Source organism: Scyliorhinus canicula, chromosome 18, assembly GCF_902713615.1.
Source record: "Scyliorhinus canicula chromosome 18, sScyCan1.1, whole genome shotgun sequence".
In the NCBI taxonomy this organism is placed as follows: Eukaryota; Metazoa; Chordata; class Chondrichthyes; order Carcharhiniformes; family Scyliorhinidae; genus Scyliorhinus; species Scyliorhinus canicula.
Genome location: NC_052163.1, coordinates 106,063,888 through 106,091,054, shown reverse-complemented (window position 1 = coordinate 106,091,054; position 27,167 = coordinate 106,063,888). Strand labels below are relative to the sequence as shown.

The window sequence follows — 27,167 nt, the reverse complement described above, 5'->3', positions numbered from 1 at the left end:
TGCAGACCTTGAGGAAAGGTCTAGAACCCTCCGATAAAGCATCAAAAGGGCAAGGAGACCCCAGGATGAGGGAGGCAAAAGAAAAGATTTTCACATCATGTCAGTGCAATGAAGTGCACGAGTGGAAGAATTTAGTGCCAGGGAGTGAGGTTGAAAGACTTAAACGTAGAACTATTTGAAAATGCCAACATGCTACCCAAACTGAAACAGAAGGTGGCAGTGTGGAGTGAGAAGATGGCCGTGGATGGAGGAAAGCTGAAAACAAAAAGAAAAATGAAGCTATTCTACAGGGAAAAAGTTCATATTCCAGCTGAAGTGTCGAGATGCCCTGGGCTAGTGTGCAGTCAATTCCAGTCTCCTATGACCCGGAGTCGCAACAAGCTGAAGTTAGATTTTTTTTACAAGAAGAGTTCCTTGGTTGAGCCCAGTAAGTTATTGTCTCACTTGCTCACTGAAAAGGAAAGATTAAATTTGCATTGGGATGACTCTTTCTGAAGCTCTGGCTTTTGTTTTCTGTGGCAAGGTTGTCCACCTTCTCTCCAGTCTCAGCATCATTTTAGGTTCACAGTGAAGGGTGTGGCAGGCACTCTGCTTTCAGAGCAATAGAGTAGTTTTCACTTCAAGCAGAGGAGTGCATTCCTTTCACTTGCAAGGTCTAAACACGAGTTCTCTCAAAGCGTCACATGGGAACCAATCACTGACTGTTGCCAGGCAGAGCATGTCCATGAAATGAAAATGAAAATCGCTTATTGTCACGAGTAGGCTTCAATGAAGTTACTGTGAAAAGCCCCTAGTCGCCACATTCCGGTGCCTGTCCAGGGAGGCTGGTACGGGAATCGAACCGTACTGCTGGCCTGCTTGGTCTGCTTTAAAAGCCAGCGATTTAACATGACTAACCCATTGGTTTCCAGTTAACCAATTGAACCAACTCCCTCCAAAGATTGTGCTCCTAAGATCCACTTGGTGTCGAAGAGTCTGGCTTCTCCTTTCCAAAATATGAAACCTGGGAAACAGTGTCCTGGCAAGCAGGCTGTTTGAACCTTGGGCGCGAATATGGGTCCACAGGGAACACAATAATAAAAATAAAGTAAAGAAATGGGATCCAAGGAAATTAACAGGGAAGGACTGTAGGGCAGCACGGTAGCATAGTGGTTAGCACAATTGCTCCACAGCTCCAGGGTCCAAGGTTCGATTCCTGGCTTGGGTCACTGTGCGGAGTCTGCACATTCTCCCTGTGTGTGCGTGGGTTTCCTCCGGGAGCTCTGGTTTCCTCCCACAGTCCAAAGATGTGCCGGTTAGGTGGATTGGCTATGCGGAATTGTCCTTGGTGTCCAAAATTACCCTTAATGTTGGGAGGGGTTATTGGGTTATGAGGGTAAGATGGAGGACTGGGCTTGGGTAGGGTACTCTTTCCAAGAGCTGGTGAAGACCCGATGGGCTGAATGGCCTCCTTCTGCACTGTAAATTCTATGACTCTTATAATTGGAAGACTTAAAACGCAAGATACCTTGGAAAAAGCATGATATGCTAAAATCTTCAGTGAACCAAACTGTTAAAGATCTGATCAAATATATTTGAAGTGTCACAACATACAAGGGAGCTTTGAAACACATGGGTTGAACATTAAGATAAGAATGCAATCGGCTCAAATGTGAATCCTGCGCAACCTCTCTGTACATTTCTCCTGAAAAGTGCAAGGAGGAAATTGCTCTGACTCCCATTATTGGCAAATTTGAAGAGGGAGTTGGAATAGAACCAGGCACAGGTATAAGATTTACTCAAATATGAAAATGAGGATAGCGAATAGGCAAGTAAAAGTACAGATTGATCCGGATGGAAAATGGCTTCCCGAACTTCTATGTTTAAGGAGAATGTTATCAGTCATCTGTCCCTACCCCTGCAATGTGCTGATTGGCTTGGATGGGTTTCTAATACATTTGGTTGGATGGTTAGTTGTCAATCATCAATGTGCAACATGTATTCGGATATGTTCCATTTGTAGACTTTTGTGTGTGTTGGAATCAATTCTAGTTTTTGCTGGTTTATTGCTGACTGTGCTTCTATCTGAATTCTGAACAATGGTGTGTTCATGTTGTCATGGCGACCTTTGGTATGCTGCATAGCTTTTGCTATTTAAAACAATGGTCAGTTGATGATATCAGTAAAAATGTTTCATAAGCTCGAGCTAGTTTCTTTGAATGTTTCAGATCCTGTGTTTTGCCACTGCAAATTCTGCAAGCTATGTCTTTGTAATCTAAATTATGCTTGAAGTTATATGATGAAATCCGTTTTAAAATGGATTTTAAACTGGGCTTTAGTTTTTACACAACTGGCTAAATCAGTTAACCTTTTACCTATTAGAAGTGGGCAGTTTCCTTCAGCAAGGAAGAGCCGAAAAACCAGCAGAATATAAAAGGAAGCAAAGGAGAAGCTGTAGAGCGTTCCAAACTTCAGGCAGACAGTGAAGCCATGAGTAGTGAGATTACAGAACCAAAACAAGATGGAAACACCTGTTGAACGAGGGCAACGTTCTGGTGCAGGCAAAGGCAGAGAAACAAAAGGGAGAAATTAGATCAGGAAATGTAAATCTGATACTGAAAATTAAGGAACTAGAAGGAAAAACATTGTCTCAAAACTGAGAACCATTGTTGGGAAATGACATGACTGAAATAAAAATCAAGAACCGACAATCAGAATTGTCGGTGTTGAATGGTTGCAAGAGAAAGGGGTTCTGACAAAGGAGCGTGAAGCGTCAGTGTGGTAATCACCACTGTTGTATATATTAGGAGAGGTGTGATAAGACCCTGTACTACAGGTACAGTGTAGTCCCTGCCTGCTGGTTTTGAAGCTTGCATCAGGTCGGCACCAGATCAAATTCCGGAAGCTCAGAAGATCCAGATCCTCTACTTGTCCCTGAGCTCCAACGTTTTTCCGCTTATCCAGGACGCAGGACGCGCTGACCTACGATGAAGCCATGGTGCTACTGAAAGAGAACTACGCCCAGCGGACGAACACTCTCTTTGCCATACACATACTCACTACTCTTAGTCAGCTCCCTGGTGAGTCCGTAGAAGATTTCTGGCGTGCTTTAATTCCCCTGGTCAGAGACTGTGACTGTCAGGCCGTCATGCCACTGAACATTCGAACCTCCACATGTGAAACGCTTTCGTCACGGGGGTAGGGTCAGACCACATCCGCCAGCGACTTTTAGAGGGTGCCACGTTCGACCTCGCGGAAACCAAAATGCTGGCGCTATCAATGACTATTGCCTCGCGCGATATCCAGGCCTACATCCCCGGCCGCGCGGCCCACTCCTACGCATCGTGGACTCCGCAGACGGCCGCCCCACCAGGGACCCCACTCAGCCAATCCTACGCCTGTGCCACATGCCAGCCAGCCAACTCTGGGGGCCCCAGGTGTTACTTCAGTGGGCAGCAAAACCAACGCTGCCCGGCCTGCAGCGCCCTTTGCAAGGGCTGCGGCACGAAGGGGCACTTCACCACGGTGTGCCAGGCCTGCTCAGTTGCTGCTATCGCCCCAACCCCCCCCCCCCCCCCCCCCCCCCCACACGTACGGACAGTGGGCGCCGCCATCTTCCCCTCCTCGGACCACGCGCGGCCAGTGGGTGCCGCCATTTCTCTTCTCCCCCCCCCCCCCAACGGATCGCATGTGGCCCATGGGCGCCACCATCTTTTTCAACCCCCGCCACGTGCGGCCTGTGGGTGCTGCCATCTTGTCCACCTCAGGATCTTAAGGCGCCACCATCTTGTCTCCCCCACGGCACATGGGCGCCACCATTGTACCAGGACCCATGCACTCCGGGCACCCCATCTTCCGACACCAGCCGCGACTCTCCTTGGCCACAATTGACCAGTCTTGCCCGCACAATCTAGCCACTGCCTCGACCAGTGTGAAGATTGATGGGCACGAAATCTCCTGTCTGCTGGACTCCGGGAGCACCGAAAGTTTCATCTATCCCGATACAGTACAGTAAGGTGCTGTTCCCTCGCGGTACACTCTGCCAATCAGAGAATCACCCTGGCCTCCGGGTCCCACTCCGTGGCGATCTGGAGGTAATGTATAGCCACGCTCACGATCCAGGGCGTTGAATTCAGCGTCTTCCGCTTCTATGTCCTCTCCAACCTCTGTGCTGCCCTGCTACTCGGCCTGGACTTCAAGTGTAACCTCCGGAGCCTAACATTGAAATTCGGCGGTCCCCGACCAAGCCTTACTGTGTGCGGCCTCGTGACTCTAAAGGTCGACCCACCTTCCCTATTCTCAAACCTAACCCCGGATTGCAAACCCGTCTCCACCAGAAGCAGACGGTACAGCAGCCAGGACAGGACCTTCATCGGGTCCGAGATCCAGCGGCTGCTTCGGGAAGGCAACATAGAGGCCAGCAACAGCCTCTCACTCGTCTCGCATGTGGAGGTAGTGGTGAAGACTGGGGAGAAACACTGAATGGTGGTGGACTACAGCCAGACCATCAATCGGTACACGCAGCTCGACGCGTACCCCCTCGAAGGAAAAACATTGTCTCAAAACTTACTGAGAACCATTGTTGGGCAATGACATGGCTGAAATAGAAATCAAGAACCCAAAAGTGTGATTGTCGGTGTTGAACGGTTGCAAGAGAAAGAGGTTCTGACAAATGAGCACGAAGTGTCAGTAAACAATCAGAAGTCAAATTAAACGGAGGTTGAAGGATAGCACACAGAAATTGTGCCATGCTAAGGAGAATCTGTTCAGTTCAGATGGGAAAATGAAGTTTGCCAATGAAAACTTGACCTGATGAGAATATTGGCGTGTCGCTCACAGGAAGCAGAACACTTGAATGAGTATTTGAAATGCCCAAATAAATTGGCAGAAGCAAATTAAGTTGTCAGAAGTCTATTATGACAATGTCGAGAACAAAATGAATGGCTGATGAATTGAACGGTTGGACATTGGAACATGAAAGACGAGGTCCACAGTACATGTTTAGCTCACTGGGCTAAATCGCTGGCTTTGAAAGCCGACCAAGGCAAGCCAGCAGCATGGTTCGATTCCCGTAACAGCCTCCCCGAACAGGCGCCGGAATGTGGCGACTAGGGGCTTTTGACAATAACTTCATTCGAAGCCTACTCGTGACGATAAGCGATTTTCATTTTCATTTTCATTCATCATAGCAAACCCTGACAAAACTGAATGAAAATTCTAAAACCGAGCAGCACGTTGGTGCAGTGGTTAGCACTGCTGCCTCACGGCATTGAGGACCTGGGTTCGATCCCGGCCCTGGGTCCCTGTCCGTATGGAGTTTGCACATTCTCTGTGTCGGTGTTGGTCTCACCCCCACAACCCAAAAATGTGCAGCATAGGTGGATTGTCCATGCTAAATTGCACCTTAATTGGGGAAATCAAATTGGGTACTTAAACAGATTTGAGGACCTAATAAGGGCATTGGAAGAGTTTAGAGAGTAGCCTAAATCATGATGGAAACATTCCAAAAGGAACTGAATGTCCAGGTGGGAGTGTTTAAGGTTGTATAAGTATTCTGCAGATAAATCTGAAGCAAGGACAAATGCACTCGCCAGTGTAGTTGCTGAATGGAAAGGTTTAACAGGTTTGGAAAATAACTGGATGCTAGGAGGAAACCAATATTTGGGTCGGATTTGGTGAAACAAGTGGAAATTAAGATTCCATTTTTGAGATCAACTTCCAGGAAGATTATGGTGAACTTCATGGAGAAAGAAAACAAGAGTCCACTTTTAGGATTGAACAGAACAAACGCTGCCAACACTCCCTCCAGAAGGAATGGGATAAGTCCATTGTATTCAATCAAAGAAGATGGATTGTCGATGAACAACAGTGCAGCTAGCAAGCCAGATGTTAAATTATTTAAAACGCCCAAGTTTTCACTTGGTGTAACTACTATACTCTTCCGAATGGGAAGAGAATAGGATCAGGAAGAGTTGTAAATCCTCCAAGTTTGAGACTTGGTGGGAAATGTAATGCAAATATGTTTGGGTAAGGACGCAGTTGTTGGGGGCTATAGTGTAGTGTAAGGGTGTTTGGGTAGTAAGTGTTAATATGGGGCTGGGGAAACATTGCCCACGTTATGATGAGTCACATGATAGCATGACGAATATTGTAGAAGTCAACAAAGCTCTGCAAGGTGCTGTACAGTGGAGATCTGTGTCTAACAACCAACAGTTCATGTTCAACCAGAAAAACCTCCATACCTGAGAGATCAAACAACCTTAAGACAATGAGGCTGGCAGCTAACGTAGATAAATGGCCATTTGACCCAAGGGAATGTAGATTTCACAGAATTTACTGTGCAGAAAGAGGCCATTCGGTTCATTGAATGTGCACCAGCCCTTGGAAAGAGCACCCTACTTGCCCACATACCCACCCTGTAACCCAGTATCCCCACCCAACCTTTTGGGACACCTAAGGGCAATTTAGCATGGTCAATCCACCTAACTTGCACATCTTTGGACTGTGCTGTGTTTATTCTTCATGCTCGTCTTGCTCAATTCTACCGTCAGTGTTTTTTAAAACCCTTGTTGATGTCCTGGTTTCTTTAGCAGCCCTACGATCTCCATCAATGGAGAAAGCTTTAAAAGTGCTCTCACATGATCACATCTGTTTCTTACCTTTCTATCTTGCTACATCCTCCCTCTGACGGCCGTGACCTCAATCAATAAAATATTTTTATTGAAGGCATGCATGTATACATAGAAATATCAGAACAAATAACAGCAGATTTTTAAAAAAAAACAAGCCAACTGCAGCAACTGATGACAAGCCTGCAACTCACCCCACCCTCCCAAAAACATATGAAACCCCTCAACCCCCAGCAGACGCCTTAATTCACTTTAAAGAAGTTGATAAACGGCTTCTAATTCTGCCAGGTCACTCACCCATACCACCTGCCTTTGGCGGCTGAGTTCCGCCAGGAAGGCAAAGACCAGGACATCAGCCTCTCTCCCCATCTGGAATTTCGGCTCTTCCGAGACTCCGAATATTGCCACCCCAACACCCAAAATCTTGGATGTTGCGTCCGAGAACCATCTCCGCTTTGGACATGCCCAGAAGATGTGGACATGATACGCTGTGTGTGTGTGTGTGTGTGTGTGTGTGTGTGTGTGTGTGTGTGTGTGTGTGTGTGTCCCTGCCGCCCCTCAGCGTCATCTTCAGACAGCAGCTTGTCTTTTAACATCGGAGGTGGCAGCCCTGAGAACGACTGCACCTCTTTTCCTCACACAAAGTTCCTCGCCTGCAGGCACCTGAGCCTATTCCCCTCGGGCAACTGATACGTTTTATCAAGCCTGCAAACTTATCCCCAATAGAAAAGTCCCTGAAGTACTCGATCCCCACCTGCACTACCCCCGGAACCTCACATCCAGCCCTGTTGCCATGCTTTCCAACCTGAAATGTTGCTTGCACAAATTCCAGACTCGCAACTCTGAAACCATCACCAGGCCCACTGAATGTCAGGCTGGTGAGAACGGGAGGGGTACCAACATGTGTGCCCTCAGACCCATTCCCCTATACAATGCTGCCTCCATCCGCCCCAAAACCAACCCCTCCTCCACTGCTCCTTTCCTGACCATTGCGATATTCGCAGCCCAATATTAATTCAGCAAACCTGGCAGTGCCTGCCAGCCAGCCCCCCCCCCCGCCCCCTTTCCAAAAACACCCTCCTCGCCCACAGATTTTTTTTTTTCTGCCAACATGAACCTCAAAATTAACCCATTCACCTTCCTAAAAAAGGATTGGATTGGTTTATTGTCACGAGTACCGAGTTACAGTGAAAAGTATTGTTCTGCGTGCAGCTAAGATAAAACATTCTTTACATGAAAAGAAAATACATAATAGGGCAAACATCAAATACATGGGCATCGGGTGAAGCATACAGAAGTCTCAGGAGAGAAGATGTGTGAAGAGATCAGATCGGTCCATAAGAGGGTCGTTTAGGTGTCTAATAACAGCGGGGAAGAAGCTGTTTTTGAACCTGTTATTGCGTGTTCTTAGACTTTTGTATCTCCTGCCCGATGGAACAAAAGTGCGGAAATTTTGGAACGCGAACAAGAACTTGGACAGCACCGTAATTCTAAGCACTGCGCGCACCCTACCAACAACAAAGGCAACATCCCACAGTCCGACTTCATATCCTCCACTAGCTGCACCAAATTCAATTTATGCAGCTGGGCTCTGCTCCGAGCCACCTGTATCCCGAGATACCAAAAGCTCATGCCCACCACCCGGAATGGCAACTCCCTAGCTGCCTCTCCTGCCCTCTGGCATTAATTTGGAACACCTCACTTTTCCACATGTTCAATTTATACCCAGAGATGCAGGCAAATTCCCTCAAGATCTCCATATTTCTTACAAAAGGGTCTGAGATATATAACAGAAATCTGCATACACAAAACGCTGTGTTCAACCCACGCCTGCTCAATCCCTCTCCAACCGCTCAACGCCCTGAACGCCATTGCCAACAGCTCCATCGGCAGAGCAAAAAGCAGTGGGGAGAGCGGGCACCACTATCTCGTCCCCCAGTTGAAGCTGAAGTATTCTGAACTCGTCCTATTCACCCGGACACTAGCTATCTTGCCCTATACAGCAGCCAAACCCAATCCACTAAACCCTGGTCAGCCTGAACCGGCCCAGCACCTCCAACAAACACACCTATTTGGCCAGAACAAAAGCCTTCTCCGAGTCCATTCCAACCACCACTTCTGCCTCCTCTGCTCTAAGGGCATCTGTCGACATATGCTGCCCCCTTCACAACCCCCATCTGGTCCTCTCCTGTCACACCAGTCACCCAGTCCCCTATACACGATGCTAACAACTTTGCATCTACATATGACAGTGAAATCGGGTGGTACGACCCACACTGCTCTGGGTCCTTATTATTCTTTAAAATCAACGAGATAGACACCTGCGCCAATGTGGGGGGGGGGGGGGGAAGGGAGAGCACTCCCCCCTTCCTCTCTACTCATGATACATCCTCAACAGCAGGGGCCCCAGCTCTGCACAAAGACATCTACTGGAACTCAGCTGGAAATCCATCTGACCCTGGGGCCTTCACCGCCTGCATCGAACCTAGGAAGTCCATCTTCTCCCCCAGCCGTGGGAACTCCAGCCCAATCCAAGAACCCACCTCATGCCGCCCTCCCCCAGGTGGAGGTTGTGACTCATACAGCCTTCTGTAGAAGGCCTCAAATACCCTCATTCATCCCCTCTGGATCTGACACCACCTTGCCTTCCTCCCCCTTCCGATGTCCCTCATTGCTGCTTGCTTCCTCAGTTGGTGCACCAACATTCTGCTCGTTTTTTTCCCCATACTCCTACATTGCCCTTCTGGCCCTCCGCAATTGCCCTACCACCTTTCCTGTGGACACCAACCCCATGCTCTCAATTTTAACAAACTTTTGTTTTGTCCGAGTTTTTTTGAATTCCCCCTGTCCTTAAAACATTTGATTAAGTTGTTCGATTAGGTGGCACAGTGGTTAACACTGCTGCCTCACAGTGCCAGGGACCCAGGTTCAGTTCGAGCTTGGGTGACTGTGTGGAGTTTGCATGTTCTCCTCATGTCTGCTTGGGTTTCCTCCGGGTGCTCCAGATTCCTCCCATGGTCCAAAAGGTGTGCAGGTTAGGTGGATTGGCCTTGCTAAATTTCCCCTTAGTTTTCAAAAGGTTTGATTGGCTTATAGGGATAGGGTGGGGTGGGGTGCTCTACAGAGGGCCAGTGCAGACTCAATGGCCTCCTGCACTGTAAGGATTCTATGATTCTTGATTAGCTCCCATTGCACAACTAAAGCAATTATTTTGTTTTTTTTCCTTGTGCTCTTTGGTTCTCCCCACCAAACACAATATTAATGCACGGAATATTTCTATTTCACCAAGGCAACGCAAATCTTGTTTTGCTGAAGATGTGCCACCATAATTGCTCCGAGTGAGTCTATATTTAGTCAGCTGGATCTTACGGACAGAGTTGATGATGAAACACCTCCACTTGTCATATTACCAGATAATGCATCAAATAGGGACGGTGGGGGTGTATAGCCATGCATAGCCGTTTGAGGTTCTTTCTGTGCAGTTTTAAAGTTTGTAAAGTTTCCTTCAGTAGCTTGTAATGGAGGGCTATTGTGGAACATAACTGTAAAATCTTTTCAATAAATGGCTGTTATTTCTTCATAGAATTTGCAGGTGGGGGGAGGAGGGAGATTGCCGCCAAACAGCTTTTCTCACCCGTGGCTATATGTTAAATTATGATGTCTAATCTTTGTCCATGTGTGTGAATCTTTTCTTCCTAGCATGTGTTTAAGCTCGAGCAGGATGAGTACTTGTCTGAAGGATTGCCATGGACTCTAATTGATTACTATGACAATCAACCTTGTATTGATGTCATTGAAGCAAAGCTTGGGATCTTGGATCTTCTAGATGAAGAATGTAGGGTAAGAATTAATGTACATTCATCAGTCAGTGAAACTTAGGACCATTTAATTTTGATTATATGTAACTGAGCAAATGTCTTCACCTTATTCTGGTTGGGAGACCAATGTTACACACGCAAGAAGTTAATGGTGCAAAATACTGAGGGTGTAGTCAGAAGAGATGAAGGTTAAAAAGGAGCTTGAAACACTGAGCCCCAAATAAGTGATATTTGACTTATTTTCTCCAGGTATTCATGGCAGGTAAATGTGCCCTCTGCAAGCAGCACTCATTTCATTGAGACCTTCAGGTCTAATTCCCTCCCCTGCTAAATGATATTGACCACCGGGAGCTGCCCTATGCAATTCCTTAGCAAACAGGGGCGAGACGCCATGTGGGAAAGTTGGCCGATTTTCACAGTTGCCCCAGTTTTGTTCTTAGCAGCATTTATTGGAACCTCTTCCTTTCCACCAACACCTGCGAAAATCCATCACCAGTTTTTCTGGCTAGCTAGCCAGTCTGTCCTTTCTTCAAATAATAAAAATAATAATCACTTATTGTCACAAGTAGGCTTCAAAGAAGTTACTGTGAAAAGCCCCGAGTCACCACATTCCAGGGTCTGTTCGGGGAGGCTGGAACGGGAATTGAACCTGTGCTGCTGGTCTTGTTCTGTATTACAAGCCAGCTGTCTTAGCCCACTGTGCTAAACCAGCACCTGTGTGCTAAACCAGCCCCTGTAAAACAGATTAGAGCTAATTTAAGAGATTCCTGAAAAAACAGCGGCAAAAAGAATTAGTTGCAATTATTACAAAATTGCTAGAATTGGCTTTTGAGACAATTGGTGATATGGACGATGTGAGAAAAGAAAATATTTTTTAGTTTTCCTTTTTGAAGAATTATTTGTGTTGTGAATCAGGTTGAAGGGGTTGATTTTTTTTTTTAAATGGCAATTCTGCATGTTGCTGTCCTGTGAGTATGATTTAGGGAGTTAGATGCTTTTATTGAAAAGTATGAATCAAAATGGAGGAAATTAGTTCATTGTTTGATATTGATTGCAAACATTCTCTCTCCGCATTAACAAAATTGTAACAATTCTGCTCACCAAGCTGGTGAACCAATATGATGGTGAACCAATATGATGCAGAATTGTTAACCTTTACCTTCCACTGACTTGTTACATTTTGATCCCTCTACTTGTTGACACTCTAAATGGTGTTTATTTTTTTTTTAGATACTTAATGGCACAGATGAGAAGTGGGCTCAAAAGCTGTATGACCGACACCAGCAGACAAGTCATCACTTCCAGAAACCCAGGATGTCAAATTCTGCTTTCATTATTCTACATTTTGCTGCTGATGTAGGTGGTTTTAGTTTTAACATCTATAACCCAAGCTAATTATTGTATGCAGTTAGTTTTTTGTCACAGTCATTTGGTCTGTATATTTTTTTTAAAAAGAATAACATTGAAGGGTTGGGGTCCAAAAAAAGAACCAAAGGGCACAATGGATTTTGTGAAATTCCAGTGAACTTTAAAGGAGCATACATTTCAAATTTCAGCCTGTGCTTACTTAACACTTCAGTTTAAGGGTAACACAGCAAATTAAGGGTCACCCGCCTGGGGGATAAATTGGGGCTCAGTGGATAATCATCCTGGGGGTAAGAACCTTTAGGCAGGAGACTTAGGGCGCCACCTGCAGCTTTATGGCTGCTGAACAATACCTTTTTAAAAAACTTACTAATAGTCTCTGAAAGTGCATCTTTACATCTGGTGAAGAAGATAAAATTATCATGACACTGCCTCAGCCTCGACACCTGTGAGCGTTCTGTTTTAAGGGAAGTCTGAAATACTCACCACAATGGCTCTCTTTGGGTGAATAGGCCCTACTGTGATATTGCCAGACCCTGTGTAATGTAGAATCAAAAGATGGACATTTAAAAGATGCTCAGTTTAAAGAAACTGAAAGGCAGAGTTGGAAAAACAAACTTGTAAAATTGACTGGCTGAGGCAAAGGTTTAAAAAAGGAACTTTAGAGTTTTAAAATAACAAAACAAGAGAAGATGGCCTAGTGGAGCTGGCAGCTGGAAGAGCCGTGACTTCAAATGTGAAAGGTTTTGGATAAAAGGCAAAGAATTACTGCGTTAGTTCAAAAGCTTAAAAAAATGGTTGACACGAGGATGCTGTGCTGCTGCTTGGTAACAGAAAAGAAACGGCCAGAGACATTCTGTACCTGCATTGATACATTTGTTGAAAAATATACCTGCAAAGGGGAGCTAACTGTATCAGAGCAACTGTATCAGAGCAACTACGACAACACCCTTCAAGGGGTAATATATTAAGTGGCAACTTCAAGATGGAACAAATGCCTGTGGACAGGAAAATCAGAAGACCTCAAATGGGAGGGCAACTCTCAAAAAGAAAGATCCGCAAGCAACATGAGACCTTGGAGGAGGGAACAGCTCCAACCTGACCAACACTGAAGCTGAAAGGGTTCGGCTGAAAGTTGAGACAAGTAGAAATGAAGGTTCCAATTGTGAAATGTAAAAACATGAGGTATTCCCCTCTGAATGCAGAAACTGAAGACTTCAAAAGAAACCAGCAACTTTTGAACGTGAAGAGGAATCAGCAAAAAGAATTAAAGCTCTAGAGAAGACAAAATGACTGACGGCAAACTTGAAAAATGTTGCACAAAAATTTACAAAATGAAGCAGCAATTAATGAGAGAATTTAGAATAAGCTGAACTCCATGAAGAGCAACTAGAAAATAAGGATTCCAGTGAAGAATTGGAACAGGAGAATACATGCTTGAAGAATGGTACCTTGGCAATGGGAAATGAACTGAAGAGGTAAAAACATTGAAATTGACGGCAGAATCTGCAATTCAGACTGTGCAAGCAACTGAGACCAGAACAAGATTGCTGAAATGGTCATGAGTGCTTTTCCAATGTGATAAAATGGTCGATGGAAAAGATTCTGAATTGAAATGGTAGAAAGAGAAGAAACTTCATACAACCCAAGTACCAAAAATGAGTACCATGACCATTCTTGACAGACCAAGATTGTGAAAGATCTATCAAGACTTCGTTGAATTGTGATATATGCCTCCATGCATTACGGTGTTTGTCAGAGCAAGGGTCAACTTGGGACTACGTGGCACCACCCACAGTGATGTATGTAGTCACATGCTCAGAACAGTCTCGGACTGCACTTCGGAAACAGCACGTCGGCATGGAACTATTCCATGCAAGACCATGTGCATAGTTGAAGCCTACCAATAAGTTTTTTTTTAAAACACCGCCTCCAGAACCTATCAATGAACCATCACCACTACAACATAAAAACCCATATTCAGTACATAATGACATGATGTCATAAATGAAACTTCGGTAGTGGATCAGTTGTGCCGTCAACCATTAAAAATGGAAACAAAGGGACTGGTCATTTGTAAGCATGTGGATCAGATGAGTAGAGAGATGCTCCAGTCGCCAATGTTTTCGAACCCATAAACACCAAAATGCCTGATCAACCTGTTCTACACATAACCAATGTCTCTCTGGAAGCAAGTGGTGATGAACTGCCTGTGCCAGAAGTTACTGCAGTTCCTGTTAATGTGAATCCTGTGGAAGCATCTCAGACTATAGAATTATGCTGTTCTACAAGGAATGGAACCTCTCTTCCCCCCCCCCCCCCCCCCCCCACACAAAAGATTGTCCAACTTGTGTATATAATGTTTAGTCATAATTTAGGATGGTGCAAATTAGTTATTGAGGATTATATAAAGCATTTAGAGGGGGAGAGATGTGGTGATTCCCCATTTAAGAACAACACAGCAGATAAGTGTCACCTGGCCTGGGTGACTAGTTGGGATTCAGTGGGTAATCACCCCAGGGGGTGGAGTTTGTTCTCGGGCAGGAAACATGTAGGGAGCAAGCTGCTGAACAAATCTTATTAATATCTTGTAAGTGTGTACTAATAGAGTCTCTAAAAGAGAATCTTTACAAACCCCAAAGAGACAAAAACATGATGTTACACTGGAATATGTTTGTCTACTTGGAACAAATGATAACACAAGGTGATAGATGTATTGCCGAAGTGAGAAGGATAGAAATAACCAAACTAATTTTGTGAAGTAGAAGGATATGCTCACAACAACTTGAGCTTGAAATGAGTAAAAGATGCTACATTCAACAGACTTTCCTCCGCAACCTGGGCAACAAAGCTCAGTGGGTTAGACAGCTGGTTGGTGATGCAGAACAAGGCCAGCAGCGCGGGTTCAATTCCCTTACCAACTGAGAATTCAGAATTCTCCCTCCATGTACCCGATCAGTTGCCGGAATGCGGTGACTAGGGGCTTTTCACAGTAACTTCATTGCAGTGTCAATGTAAGCCTACTTGTGACAAAAAGATTATTATTATTGTTGTTTTAACAAGTCTATCGATATCTGTGGAAGAAAATAGAGGCCTGTGAAATGTGGGTAATCAGGTGTATGTTAAAAATTCCATATGCAGATCATCAGACAAATTAGGTTCCAGTAATTGCTAGAGCAAAAAGAACTCTGCCTCCAGAAAATAAAATGCTAGTATTTCAGTAATTTGATCAGCGATGAAAGCTACAGCGATCTCTTCCAGAGGGCAAAGTAGCAGGCAACAGAGAGGGGTCGACCTATGTATAGTTGATTGATGAATGACGAGAGTGATTGCAGATGAGCTATAGGGAATATGTGCAAGACAGATGAGTGGTGTACCATGGCAGCTGATCTCTTGGTAGGAATAGCTGCAAGCAAGATGGGTTGCACTAAAGTTTTGAGCAGTATGCAATACCTTTCCTGCACAATGTACTGAAGATATTGAATGTGAGAAAATCTTCCCTTTTACTCCATTTGATATCCTTCGCTTTGCTGCTAGTGGCCAGCAAACAGTTCCCCAGACTGGAAGCCTTAATTTTTCATCTGTGACTATAAATCAGGATTCATAAAATTCAAAGTGGCTGAGCCGAAAAGATTTATTCAGTGTCCTCTCTATAAATAAATTTTATGAATTGCCTTCAGGTGCTGTATCAGTGTAAAGGATTTTTAGAGAAAAATAGAGATACAGTTTATGAAGAATCAATTAACATTCTGAAAGCGAGCAAGGTAAGCACTCTTAACCTGCTTCAGTGGTGCATACATTGTCTTGAACCTGTTCTATTGGGACTGTGTGGATAGTACTCGAGGGGTGGAATGGGGTAATTTGTAGGTATTATTTTGAATTTCAAGGATTGCAGTTTGGAGCTTTAATTCTCCAGAATTTACAAAGACGAACATACTCAGCTTGCAGTTTTGAGTACCGTCAAATGTATTCAAACACATTTAAGTTTGGTATCAAAGTTGGTGGAAGCTGTGAGTAGACAAAGTAAGCATCTTATTCACATTGGAAACACTCATCAATTTGAACAGTTTCAACACATCAATTACCTGCAATCTTTTTGCCTTCATTTGACCAACTATTATGATCCCAGGGCAGACCCCAAGTGTGGCTTGGATGCTGGACCAAAACCCCAATACTTTATTTTAATTTTGTAAGACTGAAAGGAAAGGATACTTCGCTCCAAGAGTGATTGTACAAAGAAATAGGGATATGATATATTAAAACAAACTTTATTACTAACACAGTATTAAAATCTTAACATCACATCCAAAAATTGCCTGCAAATACCTCTTAAACAATACTAATTATAGTAAATACAAAACCCTTAATTGCTATCTTTATTCCCACTTAAAAACAAGAAAACCGCCCTCTCTGCTCTTAATCCACCTTTAAATACCAATGGCACAATGGAATACTTGCTTTAGTTATTCTTTGAGAAAGAGATCTCTTCAAACTGCTTCACAGAAAATATCCAATTCCGGTCAGACCCATGCAGAAACCCTGACTGCATGTCTTCAAAGGTCTTTTCAATTGCCTAATTTCTGGTGTCCCTTCTCCTTGGGCAAGCCTGAACTGCTGTTGAACTGTCTCCCTTCCGAACACTGCTTCATTCAGCTCAGAATGGAACTGAAGACGCTTTCTCAAAAAACCTGCTGCCTTAGCACTGTCATCACCTCATCAAGCTGAAAGCTAACCAACTCCCCAGGGAATCTCATCCATGAAAACAAAATTGCAGTAGCCCAAACTTTTTACAATAGTTAATTGCACCTCTGGCTCCAATTGGTCCACGATCCTCTTCAGTCTTGACCCTTCCTCTTTTAATACACTCTTTCAAATACGCACTCAAATTTTTGATTTAAATATCAAGGTATGTTTGCCTCAATAGTAACTTGTGATAAAGAATTCCATGTTCTCGTATCCTTTTGTAAAAAAATATTTTCCTGTGATCATTTTAATATCCAGCTAGCTTCCTTTCACTTATTTCACTTTACATAACCTTACTTAATTTTTTTAACCTATTAATCCCCTTGTTTATTTTACAGGGAAAGTTTTTTTTTAAGCTTCAGTATTTTGGAGCTTGCTTCAAATTCCTGGTACCATCATTCAAGTCTGTCTTCACTTTTATGTGCTGAAGAGGTTTACCACTGCTGCCTTGCATTTCTATTCAATAATCTGTTCTAGATCCAGGTTTTATGGGCTTTCACCAATTTAAAAATCTTAACTTTTAATCTTTTTTGTTTCTCCGGTAGGGTAGAATTTTCAAAAATATACATGTTTAGATTTCTTTCTGTTGAACTGCATTCACTTTCTCTCTGCCTCCTCTCTTTAGCTTCCTCTTTCTCTGTATATCAAACCAAAAATTTGCTAACTGTAACAAACTAGTTATTTTTTAAATGCTCTTTTTAAAATAAATGAAATGAAAATGGCTTATTGTCACGAGTAGGCTTCAAATGAAGTTACTGTGAAAAGCCCCTAGTCGCCACATTCCGGCGCCTATTCGGGGAGGCTGTTACGGGAATCGAACCGTGCTGCTGGCCTGTTTGGTCTGCTTTCAAAGCCAGCGATTTAGCCCAGTGTGCTAAACAGCCCCTAAAAATGAAATGAAAATCGCTTTATTGTCACGAGTAGGCTTCAATGAAGTTACTGTGAAAAGCCCCTAGTCGCCACATTCCGGCGCCTGTCCGGGGAGGCTGGTACGGGAATCGAACCGTGTTGCTGGCCTGCGTGGTCTGCTTTAAAAGCCAGCGATTTAGCTGAGTGAGCTAAACCAGCCCCTAGAGTACCCAATTATTTTTTCCAATTAAGGGGCAATTTAGCGTGGCCAATTCACCTAACCTGCACATCTTTGGGTTGTGGGGGCGAAACCCACGCAGACACGGGGAGAATGTGCAAACTCCACACAGACAGTGACCCAGGGCCGGGATTTGAACCCGGGTCCTCAGCACCGTAGGCAGCAATGCTAACCACTGTGCCACCGTACTGCCCCACAAACGAGTTATTTTTAATATAAATGACAAATTTAAAAGGCTTCAGCATAGGCTCTATCTAGTGCAGTTACTCATTCTGCTAATCTAGCAAAGGTTCGGTCAATCATATGTGACCTGGACTTGGACAATCCACCTGAACTGTTCCTAATTAGCTGTTCCTAATCTAGTGATTCCATATGTAATTATCAATAATGTATTCTCCTATGACCCAGAAAGCATACATCTGTGTTAAGTTTTTAAACTGCTGCCATTCATTTCCTCACCTCCTTCATGGTGATCCACTTACCATACTCTTCATCTGCTTTCTATAGGACAATATCTGAACCTTGAACAAGCCTATTTGTGGATGGTTCTTTCTGGCCATGCTCAGTTTCTAGAAATTCTCATATAACGTAAACTTTGATTATATGCTACCACATGCTTTTCAAAAAAAACCAAAAAAAAATCCAATTAAGGGGCAATTTAGCGTGACCATTCCACAATGTGCGAACTCCACATGGTCAGTGAACCAGGGCCAGGATCGAACTCTGGTCCTTGGTGCCGTGAGGCAGCAGTGCTGACCACTGCGCCACCGTGCCACTCCTCACATTTACCATTCAAAGCCTCCTCTTGTTCAAAACCAAACTGTCTCTTGAGCTCCGTTTCCAGAGATTGTGTGAAGCTTGTAGCAGTTGTTACCTTGGTTACCCAGCTGCTCCTGTCAAAATTTGACACACATTCTCGGGCATCATTTTCTCTCGTGCAGAAATAGTACTGTTAAGTATTTTCAATATTTTCATAATTTTGTATATATTAAGTATGTGTGTCTATATGTGCAAAAAATGGTCACATTCATTTTAATAATTATCTAGATCTATTGATTTAGACAGAATTTAAGACTTTCTCTTTGTTCTCTTGCAAATCCGGATAAAATTATGCAGAAGGTAATTTTAACATTTTTGCTTCCTCTTTGCATGATCACTTTTTCATTTTACATTTAATTTAACTTCTATCCTTACTAACTGGATGCATTTAGATGGTTGAGTTTGATACCAGCATGGTTCACTCGTTCTTTTGATTCCAGGCCACTTGAATTCAGCTGAATGTGGTTCATTCCTGTATTAATGAAACTCTTTCCAAATTGCAACACTCTACAGACAGATAAACAAATCAATTTCTGTTGCGATCTGCAGACTGGATTTCTCTCTTTGTTTCGACTTTCATTGATACATGGTTGCATTTTAAAACAAAACTGCGATGTGGCAGTAGACTTGCTTACCACTGCATGGAAAACTTCTGTGTCTCCACAGTTTTAAGAAATGGCCTAGAATTGTTCTCCATGTGACAGCCACTGCCATATGGCTGCGCATAAAGCAAAAATAGGAACTTAAACATTTATAAATGCCAAAATGCTTTATTCCTAATTTGTGCTGGGCCAATTGGCCAATTTGAACCATGTGTTAACACAAGGTGCTAAATTGTGTATTTGGGGTGTGAAGTAGACTTGGGATTTCTTTTAATACACCTTTTCGGAATCTTGTTCTTTCACAAACTGTTGAACTAATTTCACGATTATGATTTTCCATATTGATTAGTTTTTAATTGAATTGTCCTGGATGTTATTGTAAATAAACCCGCCTTCTGCCTTCTTCATTCCAAAGTGGACTCCAATCCAACAGGATTGTTAACTCTTGGATATTTTCAGAGTAACAAGGATGCAAAATAAATGCTGGGTTGTCAACATCTACATTCTAAAAATAACTGTTTATATTAAAAAATGACCAGTACTTTTTATATTAAAAGAAAATGACCAATACATAACAGTGTATGATGGCTCACTAGAGCTGCTTTCCCCTAACATCAAGTGCATTCAATAATTTTAAAATTGCTTTTAATGAACTGATTTTAGTTTGTTCTGTTGCTATTCTCTATGCCTCTTGATTGTGAATCAATTTGGCTTGGACATGCGGCGGCAACTAGATTGTAAAACTGCAGCGATAGATTTCTTAATAGAGGTGAACATTCCCCAGGTGATTTACCCAACATGGGCGGAGGTGTGGATATGGGGGGAAAACTGTGAGGTTGTAAGATGTTTTTCAAAGGCATTTAAGAATGGTGGTAAAACAGTTGGATTTTAGAGAATTTGGGTTCTAGCGCATAATGGCAGATATTTGTGCTAACTATGATTGGAGGTTGCATGTTGGGTTCTTGGGAGAGGTTTACAGAAGTGGCATGGGGCAAAGTCAACGGATTTGTGGATTTTTTTTACGTTCATGCCTTGCTGCACATTGTGAAGTTTATGGGCAATATGTGAGCTTGGTTTCTTGGGATTGGATGATTTTAGCAAGGTTTTGGATGAGTTGAAATTTGTGTAGCGTAGGTGGAATGTGGGAGATTGGTAAGGAGAATGTGGGACAAATCTGAAATTGATTTCCGGCATTGCAAGATTGTGGATAATGTACAGCCAGAGACTAGCAATATTATGGTTCAGGTTTGAAGCTTGACCTTTGTGACAAGTAAGACCATTTTTGTCATTGAGTTCTGCTTGTACTAACATGTTGTCAAGGGACATGGACTACAGCTGAAGGTGCAAACCAATGTAGAGCTGAAGAATGTTCTGATTTATCCATAATTTGAAGCTGGACAAAACAATAGACTAATGGCATAATTTGGCCTTTTGTTGTTGTTGTTGTGCGCTTGATTATGAATACTGTTGCCAAGAGGTTGAATGTAGATGTTTAGGAGGAAGCAAGAATGTGTCCATTGGAAAATTAAAATGGAACTCTGATATGGTACGTGCATGAATCATCACAGATAAGATGAATGGTGTGGTTAACAGTACAGAAATTTGAGGGAAACCTGTTTGCAGGAACTGTGGATGCCATTGGTAATTGAAGCAAAGTGATCTAGTTATGGTGAGTGGACAGGAAGCAAATATTCCAGTGGAGTGGGTGGTGATGACTGTGGGGTTTATTATTCTATAGCTGTGTGGGGGTGAAGCTCCAATTGTTTTAATATTGTTCAAATGGGATTGGTCATAGTTATCCACAATGTAGTTGGAGAAAGTCCCAATGTTGGGATCTGCTTACACCTTGTTATTTGTATTGCTTCCAAGCCTGAGTTGCTTGCTGAGCTTTTCCACGATGAGGATGCTGCTTCTGCTGGGAGAGGTCACGTCTCCAATATATCTTTAAAATCTTTAAGAAAAACACTGCCACCGACAAGTGAGCACAAGAAAACCGTGGGATATCAGGTAATTTAAATAATTGCATTATTTTCGGAACCGCCATAGCTTGTATTTTCAAAGTTACAGCTGAAGGTTATGAAGAATTGTTTCGCAAACTTGTAGTTTATTTAACCTTTGCAGTTTTTAGAGCAAATGTGATGAACCTAAAATTTCTCATGTAGGAATTTTGATTTTATTGTGACTCAAATGGAAAGGAAGGACATTAATGGATTTATGCCTTACATCAATTGGGAAAACATAAAACTACTCGAGGTATTACTTTCCCAAAGATTTTGAAGTTGGCTTTTTCCTAATTGGATTTACATAAACATGATAGATATGGTTCTAGAAATTGAAATACTCTGGTATGCAAATCTTATTATTCAAATATTTCCCTAAACCTTTTTGCAAAAAAAGGAAACTTTGCACATAGCAAACTGTGTAGTGGTGGTGTAGAGAAGGGCATCCAAAATGGGCACAATTGGGCTACAGTCACAACAGCCAGCATGGGGCATGGATAGACTGATCTTGTAATGGAATCTAATTTGTGCCATTTACAGGAACTCCTAAGACTGTGAGGTGTCACTAGAGTTGGATTTTTGGGTGCCAATAGCTAGTAACTAAATGCTGCCTATTGTGTGGATGATAGTTTCCCTTAAGCTATAAGAATTGATGACAGAATATCATTAGGAGAGGCGGAAGGTTTTTGCAACAGCGGGGTGTCGCAATTGACCGCAGTGTTGCTGAATATACAGTGCTGCATAAAACAGGTAATTGATCCTATACCAGTTGCACCACTGCCCAAGATTCTTCCAGAATATTTAATCATGTTCATTTTCGAGGAAAAGGAAATAACTATTTGAAGATGTCGGACAGTGGGTGTTGGCGCATTTTGGGTTCCTCTGACAAAGTCGATAAGCTAAATGGTTCCCTTCTACGCCGGAAGCATTTTGTGGGGATTTAGAACTCCAGTTTTCTCTCTCTCTCCCCTCCTTCTTCCTCCAGCTCTGCTTCTTAGAGAAGTGATAATATTATGGTGGAGGGGCTATTGAACATGCTTACACGCACTACTTTGTGTTGATCTAGTACGCAGCATCATCTGTCTACTAAAAACTATTAAATGAAAAATGAATTTTCATCTATGGACCAACTGTTTTGTATTTGGGTTTATTATTGTCTACTTCAGATTTTCATCAATGTGTTTACTTAGTAATAAACAAATTATAACATTTCTGCAGTTTAGAGCTTCGCTCCATCTACTAATGGAAGCTTTGAATTCAACAACACCTCATTACATCCGCTGCCTGAAACCAAATGATACAAAGCAACCATTCTCGTGAGTCAATCAAATCCTATTGTTTTCAATATCAATAAGCGTAGATGTATTTAAATGTCTCCTAAAATAGTGGTAATCAAATGTAAGCATTGCGTAGAGGTAAAATGAAATAAAAACATGCAACAACATTTAATTTTACCGAAAGAAAACTGGAGCAAATGACAAATTAATCCTATCAAATGCTGTCAACTGCACAAATAAAATAGCGTTCAAGGGAAAATGCATAGAAATACAATTTGGCCCCTTTCTCTTCTCTTTTTCCTCCAGCCCCCTGCCATTTCCTCAACTTCTCAATATTTCCCCTTTCAGATATTTATTCATTTTAAAAAAAAGTCTACCAAGGATTCTGTTTCCATTGCCGTTGTTGGTGGAGCATCCACTGCATTTTAAACAGAATTTTCTCAAAACCTTTTGCTTTGGTCTTTCAATGAAGTTGTCGAGCCTGATTTTAATACTCTGCAAGTAAATGAATGCACACTCGTTATTGACTCAATGACCAGTAAAAGTATTTTATCCCTATTTACTAAACCTCTCTATATTGAACACTTCCACCAGTTTTCCCCATGATCCTTTTACCCCTCTACTTCACTTCTTCAACGCCTCTTTCTCTGACTTTATGGCTTGGTGCAGACTTTTCCATGTCCACATCTTTTTCCGAAATGCCACGCTTCTGAGGAAGGAGCAGTGCTTCGAAAGCTAGTGTTTGAAACAAACATGTTGGACTTTAACCTGGTGTTGTAAGACTTCTTACAAAAATAAAATTGACGATGCCATGTAAATGCAGAATGGCAGTGATAGTTACAGTATTGAGAAAATGTTTCATTCTTGCTACACATGTACACTTTTGATACATGAAGGGAGGCTACAACATGTTGCAGCATAGTCATTACCCTTCATGTATCTGATTGCAGTTATTTCTGAAGCGTGAATGTTTCAGTTTAAAGACAGCAGTGATACTGTGATCAGTGTGTATTTACAATGATCGTTGAGCATTGACTTTAACAACTGAAATTATGCAACTGCACGAGGTTCATTAATTTGGTGGTGTGGTTGATGGTGTGAAGGCATTCGAATGAGGGATCAATTTTATTAGAGGGAAAGTATTTATCTGATCAGGCTCAGAGACACAATTACTGTAAAGCTGCTGGTTTGTTCGGCTATACCCTAATTCAGGGGTGGGCAAACTACGGCCCGCGGGCCGCATGCGGCCCGACAAAGGTTTTTATGCGGCCCGCCAATGAGGTGCCCAGAATCCTAACCGGCATTTTTGAAAAGCCGCCGAGGAAAAGCCGCTGAAGTAAATGCGCTTATTCAATAAGCGCATTTACTTCAGCGGCTTTTCCCTGGCGGCTTTTCAAAAATGCCGGTTATGATTCCGGGCACCTCATTGGCGGGCCGCATAAAAACGTGCGTAGTGGGGTGGATGAGTGGGGCTGTCTCATTGGTCAGTTTAGTTGGGTGTGCGACCAATAGGAGTCCAGGTTACAAACAATAAGCCTTATTATTGTTTGTAACCTGGACTCCTATTGGTCGCACACCCAACTAAATCGACCAATAAGGCCCCACTCATCCACCCCACGACGCGCGTTTTTATTGTTGACTCGGCAAGGCTGTGCTTCTGTCAGTGTTAAGGATCGGCACAAGCAACTTGACACCTGATTTCAACAAACTGGTAAATGACTGCAGTCAGATGCATCATTCTCATTGACATCATTCTCATTGTTACTTACTGAGTTACTTTGTTTTTCAAATAAATGTGCTTTTTTTTCTTTTATTTTGGCTGTTTAAAATATTAATTATTTTACTTAATATACTATGTGGCCCTTTAAAATTGTGAATTTCTTAATGTGGCCCTTGCACGGAAAAGTTTGCCCACCCCTGCCCTAATTGATTTGTCTTGCAGTATTTCAACGCGTTTCTAGTGGCAGAAAGGTTGAGAACCAGAGTCCACCGATTTTAAGGAGGTTGCGGCAATTAGCCAGAGACGACATGGGGAAACGACATTTTGCATGGAGAGTTGTTGTAATCTAGAGTGTGTCTGTCCGAAAGCGGGAGGAAAATATTCATTAGTAAATTTTTGAGAAGAGAGTTCGGTAAATATTTGTAGGGGAAAACTTTGCTGGATAATAGGGGAAAGGGTAGGAAAGTGGGATTGATTGGTTAGCTCTACCAAAGAGTTGGCATGACATGATGGTATGAATGGCCTCTTACTGTGCTGTGTGTTTGGAAGAGAGTTGGGTAAATATTTGTAGGGGAAAACTTTGCTGTATAATAGGGGAACAAGTAGGGGAGTGGGATTAATTGATTAGCTCCACCAAAGAGTTGGCAATGACATGATGGTATGAATGGCCTCTTACTGTGCTGTGTGTTTTTATGATTTCTAATGTGACCGTGCTACCCAGTTGCAGTGTTGACTATTGGAAGGCAGAAATGAGCAGACAGCCTTCGAAGGTTTAAAAAGAATTGAAGCATGAACAACTGTAAAATACTGATTTATAGGAAAGCAATGCAAAAGACTCATTGAGTTTAGTATTTGAAGTTTACACGCCTTCATTTGTAATTAATGGCTACTGATTGGAATTTCTGCTGCAGGTTTAATCCAAATCGAATGGTGCAACAATTAAGAGCCTGTGGTGTTCTTGAAACAATCCGTCTCAGTGCTGCTGGATATCCATCTAGGTCTGTATGCATTGAATGTGGTTCAAAAGGAGAACTCTGTGCTCATTTTCTTTAATTTTTCTCTTCTGAAATATTTTTGTATGTGCCCTAACACTCTCTGCCCCGGATAGTGCTTTCACGACCTTAGATGTCTTGCAAATTTCGGTGTGCTGAGTGATTGAGCAAACTTTATTTCAGCTTCTCTAGTTTCTGCAATTTTCAAATAGTATGAGATTGCTACTATATGTGCATACATATGTTTGATAGCCAAAAACCAAGCCTATGGAATACCAGCAACACTATATGCATTTTATAGTGCTTCACCTTGGTTGTTCCTCATCTGGGCTGTAATTTTCTGTCAAAGTGGTATCAATTTAACTTGCAGATTTAGGTGAGAAGTTGTATGTGGTTAAACATGGGAGTCTTAAAAGTTGCTATCCAAGATGTGTCCCTCCACCATCGTGGAAATAGCATTTTATTCACTAAGTTTACAATTGAAATGGATCCAATGTTATGGTGTATTTGAGCAGCAGATACAAGCTAAACTCTCCATGAAGGATCAGGGCTTGACTATGTCTGTCATAACATTAACCAAATCCTGAAAAGGATACTTGCAACCCCTATGGTACTGAAAATTAACTATTGCAAATGTGGTGTCTCATTCCTTCAGGGTTTATTTGTTGATCTACAAATGTAAGAATTAAGTTCTTAAATCAATTCGTCTTTACCCTTTATTGCTCTTTTATCTTTATTATAATAACCAAAAGACTCGAGTACATTCTGTGTACTCGACAAATGACCACACAAACCGTATATTAGTCCAATTATTGTTTATTATTAAACATAGGCTCGGTTCTATGCATAATAATTTACACGAGGCTACACATTAAACTATAACCATAACAACTTAAATGACCTTTACTTAACTTTCAAATGACCGGCTCTGTGCAGGTTAGACAAGGCCTTTGTCTGAATCCCCACGTGTGGCGGCTGGAAGTTGTCAGGGATGTCTAGGCTGCAGCTCATCCTTCAGGTAGCAATTGCAGGTCCTTGAACTTGGCTGGTCGATGTGCTACAGTTCGTGGGGCAGAGGTCGGTCCCAAAAGAGACGGAATATTGGTCGCGCAGTTCTTCTTATCCTCCGATCTTTTGCACTCTTTTGGGCAGTCCCAACCCAGGATCCAATGGATCGATAGGATTTCGATCACTCTAATTGATTCTGACCAATTAGGGGCGGATACCTTGCTATCTGGGCGGGTCCTAGTTATTATTGCCCAAGGCACATAGGCACTCCCAAATTAGGTAAATAGGCGCCCCCGAGTCTGTTACTGCTGCTATGTTTCAATCTGTGTCCCATTGTCCTGGCGAAATTGGTGGTTGACCTTTGGCAAGTGCAAGTTTCTGTGTAGGTCTGGTTTCCTCTGCACAGTACACGGGTTGTGTATCGTCTGTGTCCTAACCTGACCACAATTCCCATTATCCTTTGCGGGTAGCCATTTTAGATGGCCGCACTGTTTTGCTTTCCGTGCCGGATTTGACATTTAATCCACCCACTCTAGGTTACTTCCAGAACTGAGCTTGTGCTGTGAATTTGGTAATCCCTTAACCTGATTGATTAAGAAGAAGCGCGATTGCTTGTCCTGTTTACGGGGATCTCAGATGCCCGGTTTCCTTGCTTATGTTGTTACTGGCTTGCATTTAAGCAACTTGCCTTGCAAAGAGTTTTCAAACATCCTAAATGTGGAAGTTTGTATATGCCAGATGCTGTTAGATTTGGTATGGGGCCATAGTTGCTGTATTAAATTATGAAAGCAATATCATTTTTTTTTTGCCCCTCGTAACCGGTGTGGTCTTTCTGAAGGCTCCAAACAAACTTCCTGATTTGATGACTCGACAAAAAGTGAGCGAAACAAACATCTGAGTTCAAAAACAAAACTTCCATTCAAATGTGTATTTGAGCAACCCCATAAGAGATTTGTATTTTAATTGGAGGGCAGGAAAAGAGATTGCAATATAAATATGCAAAAGGCTGAGAAGAGAATAAAATGATTACTACGAAGTAAATGGATTGTACCCATTTCCTTCCAACATTTGGAAGCCTGTGCATGACCACCAAACCATTCCAGTATAGCTTAATTCACTGTGGAAAGG

At 42.7% G+C, this 27,167-nt stretch overlaps 1 protein-coding gene across 2 annotated transcripts in view; it reads left to right on the top strand.

Moving 5' to 3' along the window:
- LOC119953728 (unconventional myosin-Va-like) overlaps window positions 1-27,167 on the top strand; it is a 149,281-nt gene that overhangs the window by 58,514 nt on the left and 63,600 nt on the right. The window contains exons 12-17 of one of the 2 annotated variants that reach the window (XM_038778278.1): window positions 10,308-10,448; window positions 11,657-11,782; window positions 15,472-15,555; window positions 20,912-21,049; window positions 22,261-22,358; window positions 24,951-25,037. In XM_038778278.1, coding sequence (XP_038634206.1) covers window positions 10,308-10,448; window positions 11,657-11,782; window positions 15,472-15,555; window positions 20,912-21,049; window positions 22,261-22,358; window positions 24,951-25,037 — 674 coding nt within the window. Of the gene's footprint in view, window positions 1-10,307; window positions 10,449-11,656; window positions 11,783-15,471; window positions 15,556-20,908; window positions 21,050-22,260; window positions 22,359-24,950; window positions 25,038-27,167 lie in introns of both variants that reach the window. The other variant, XM_038778277.1, reaches the window with a different exon arrangement.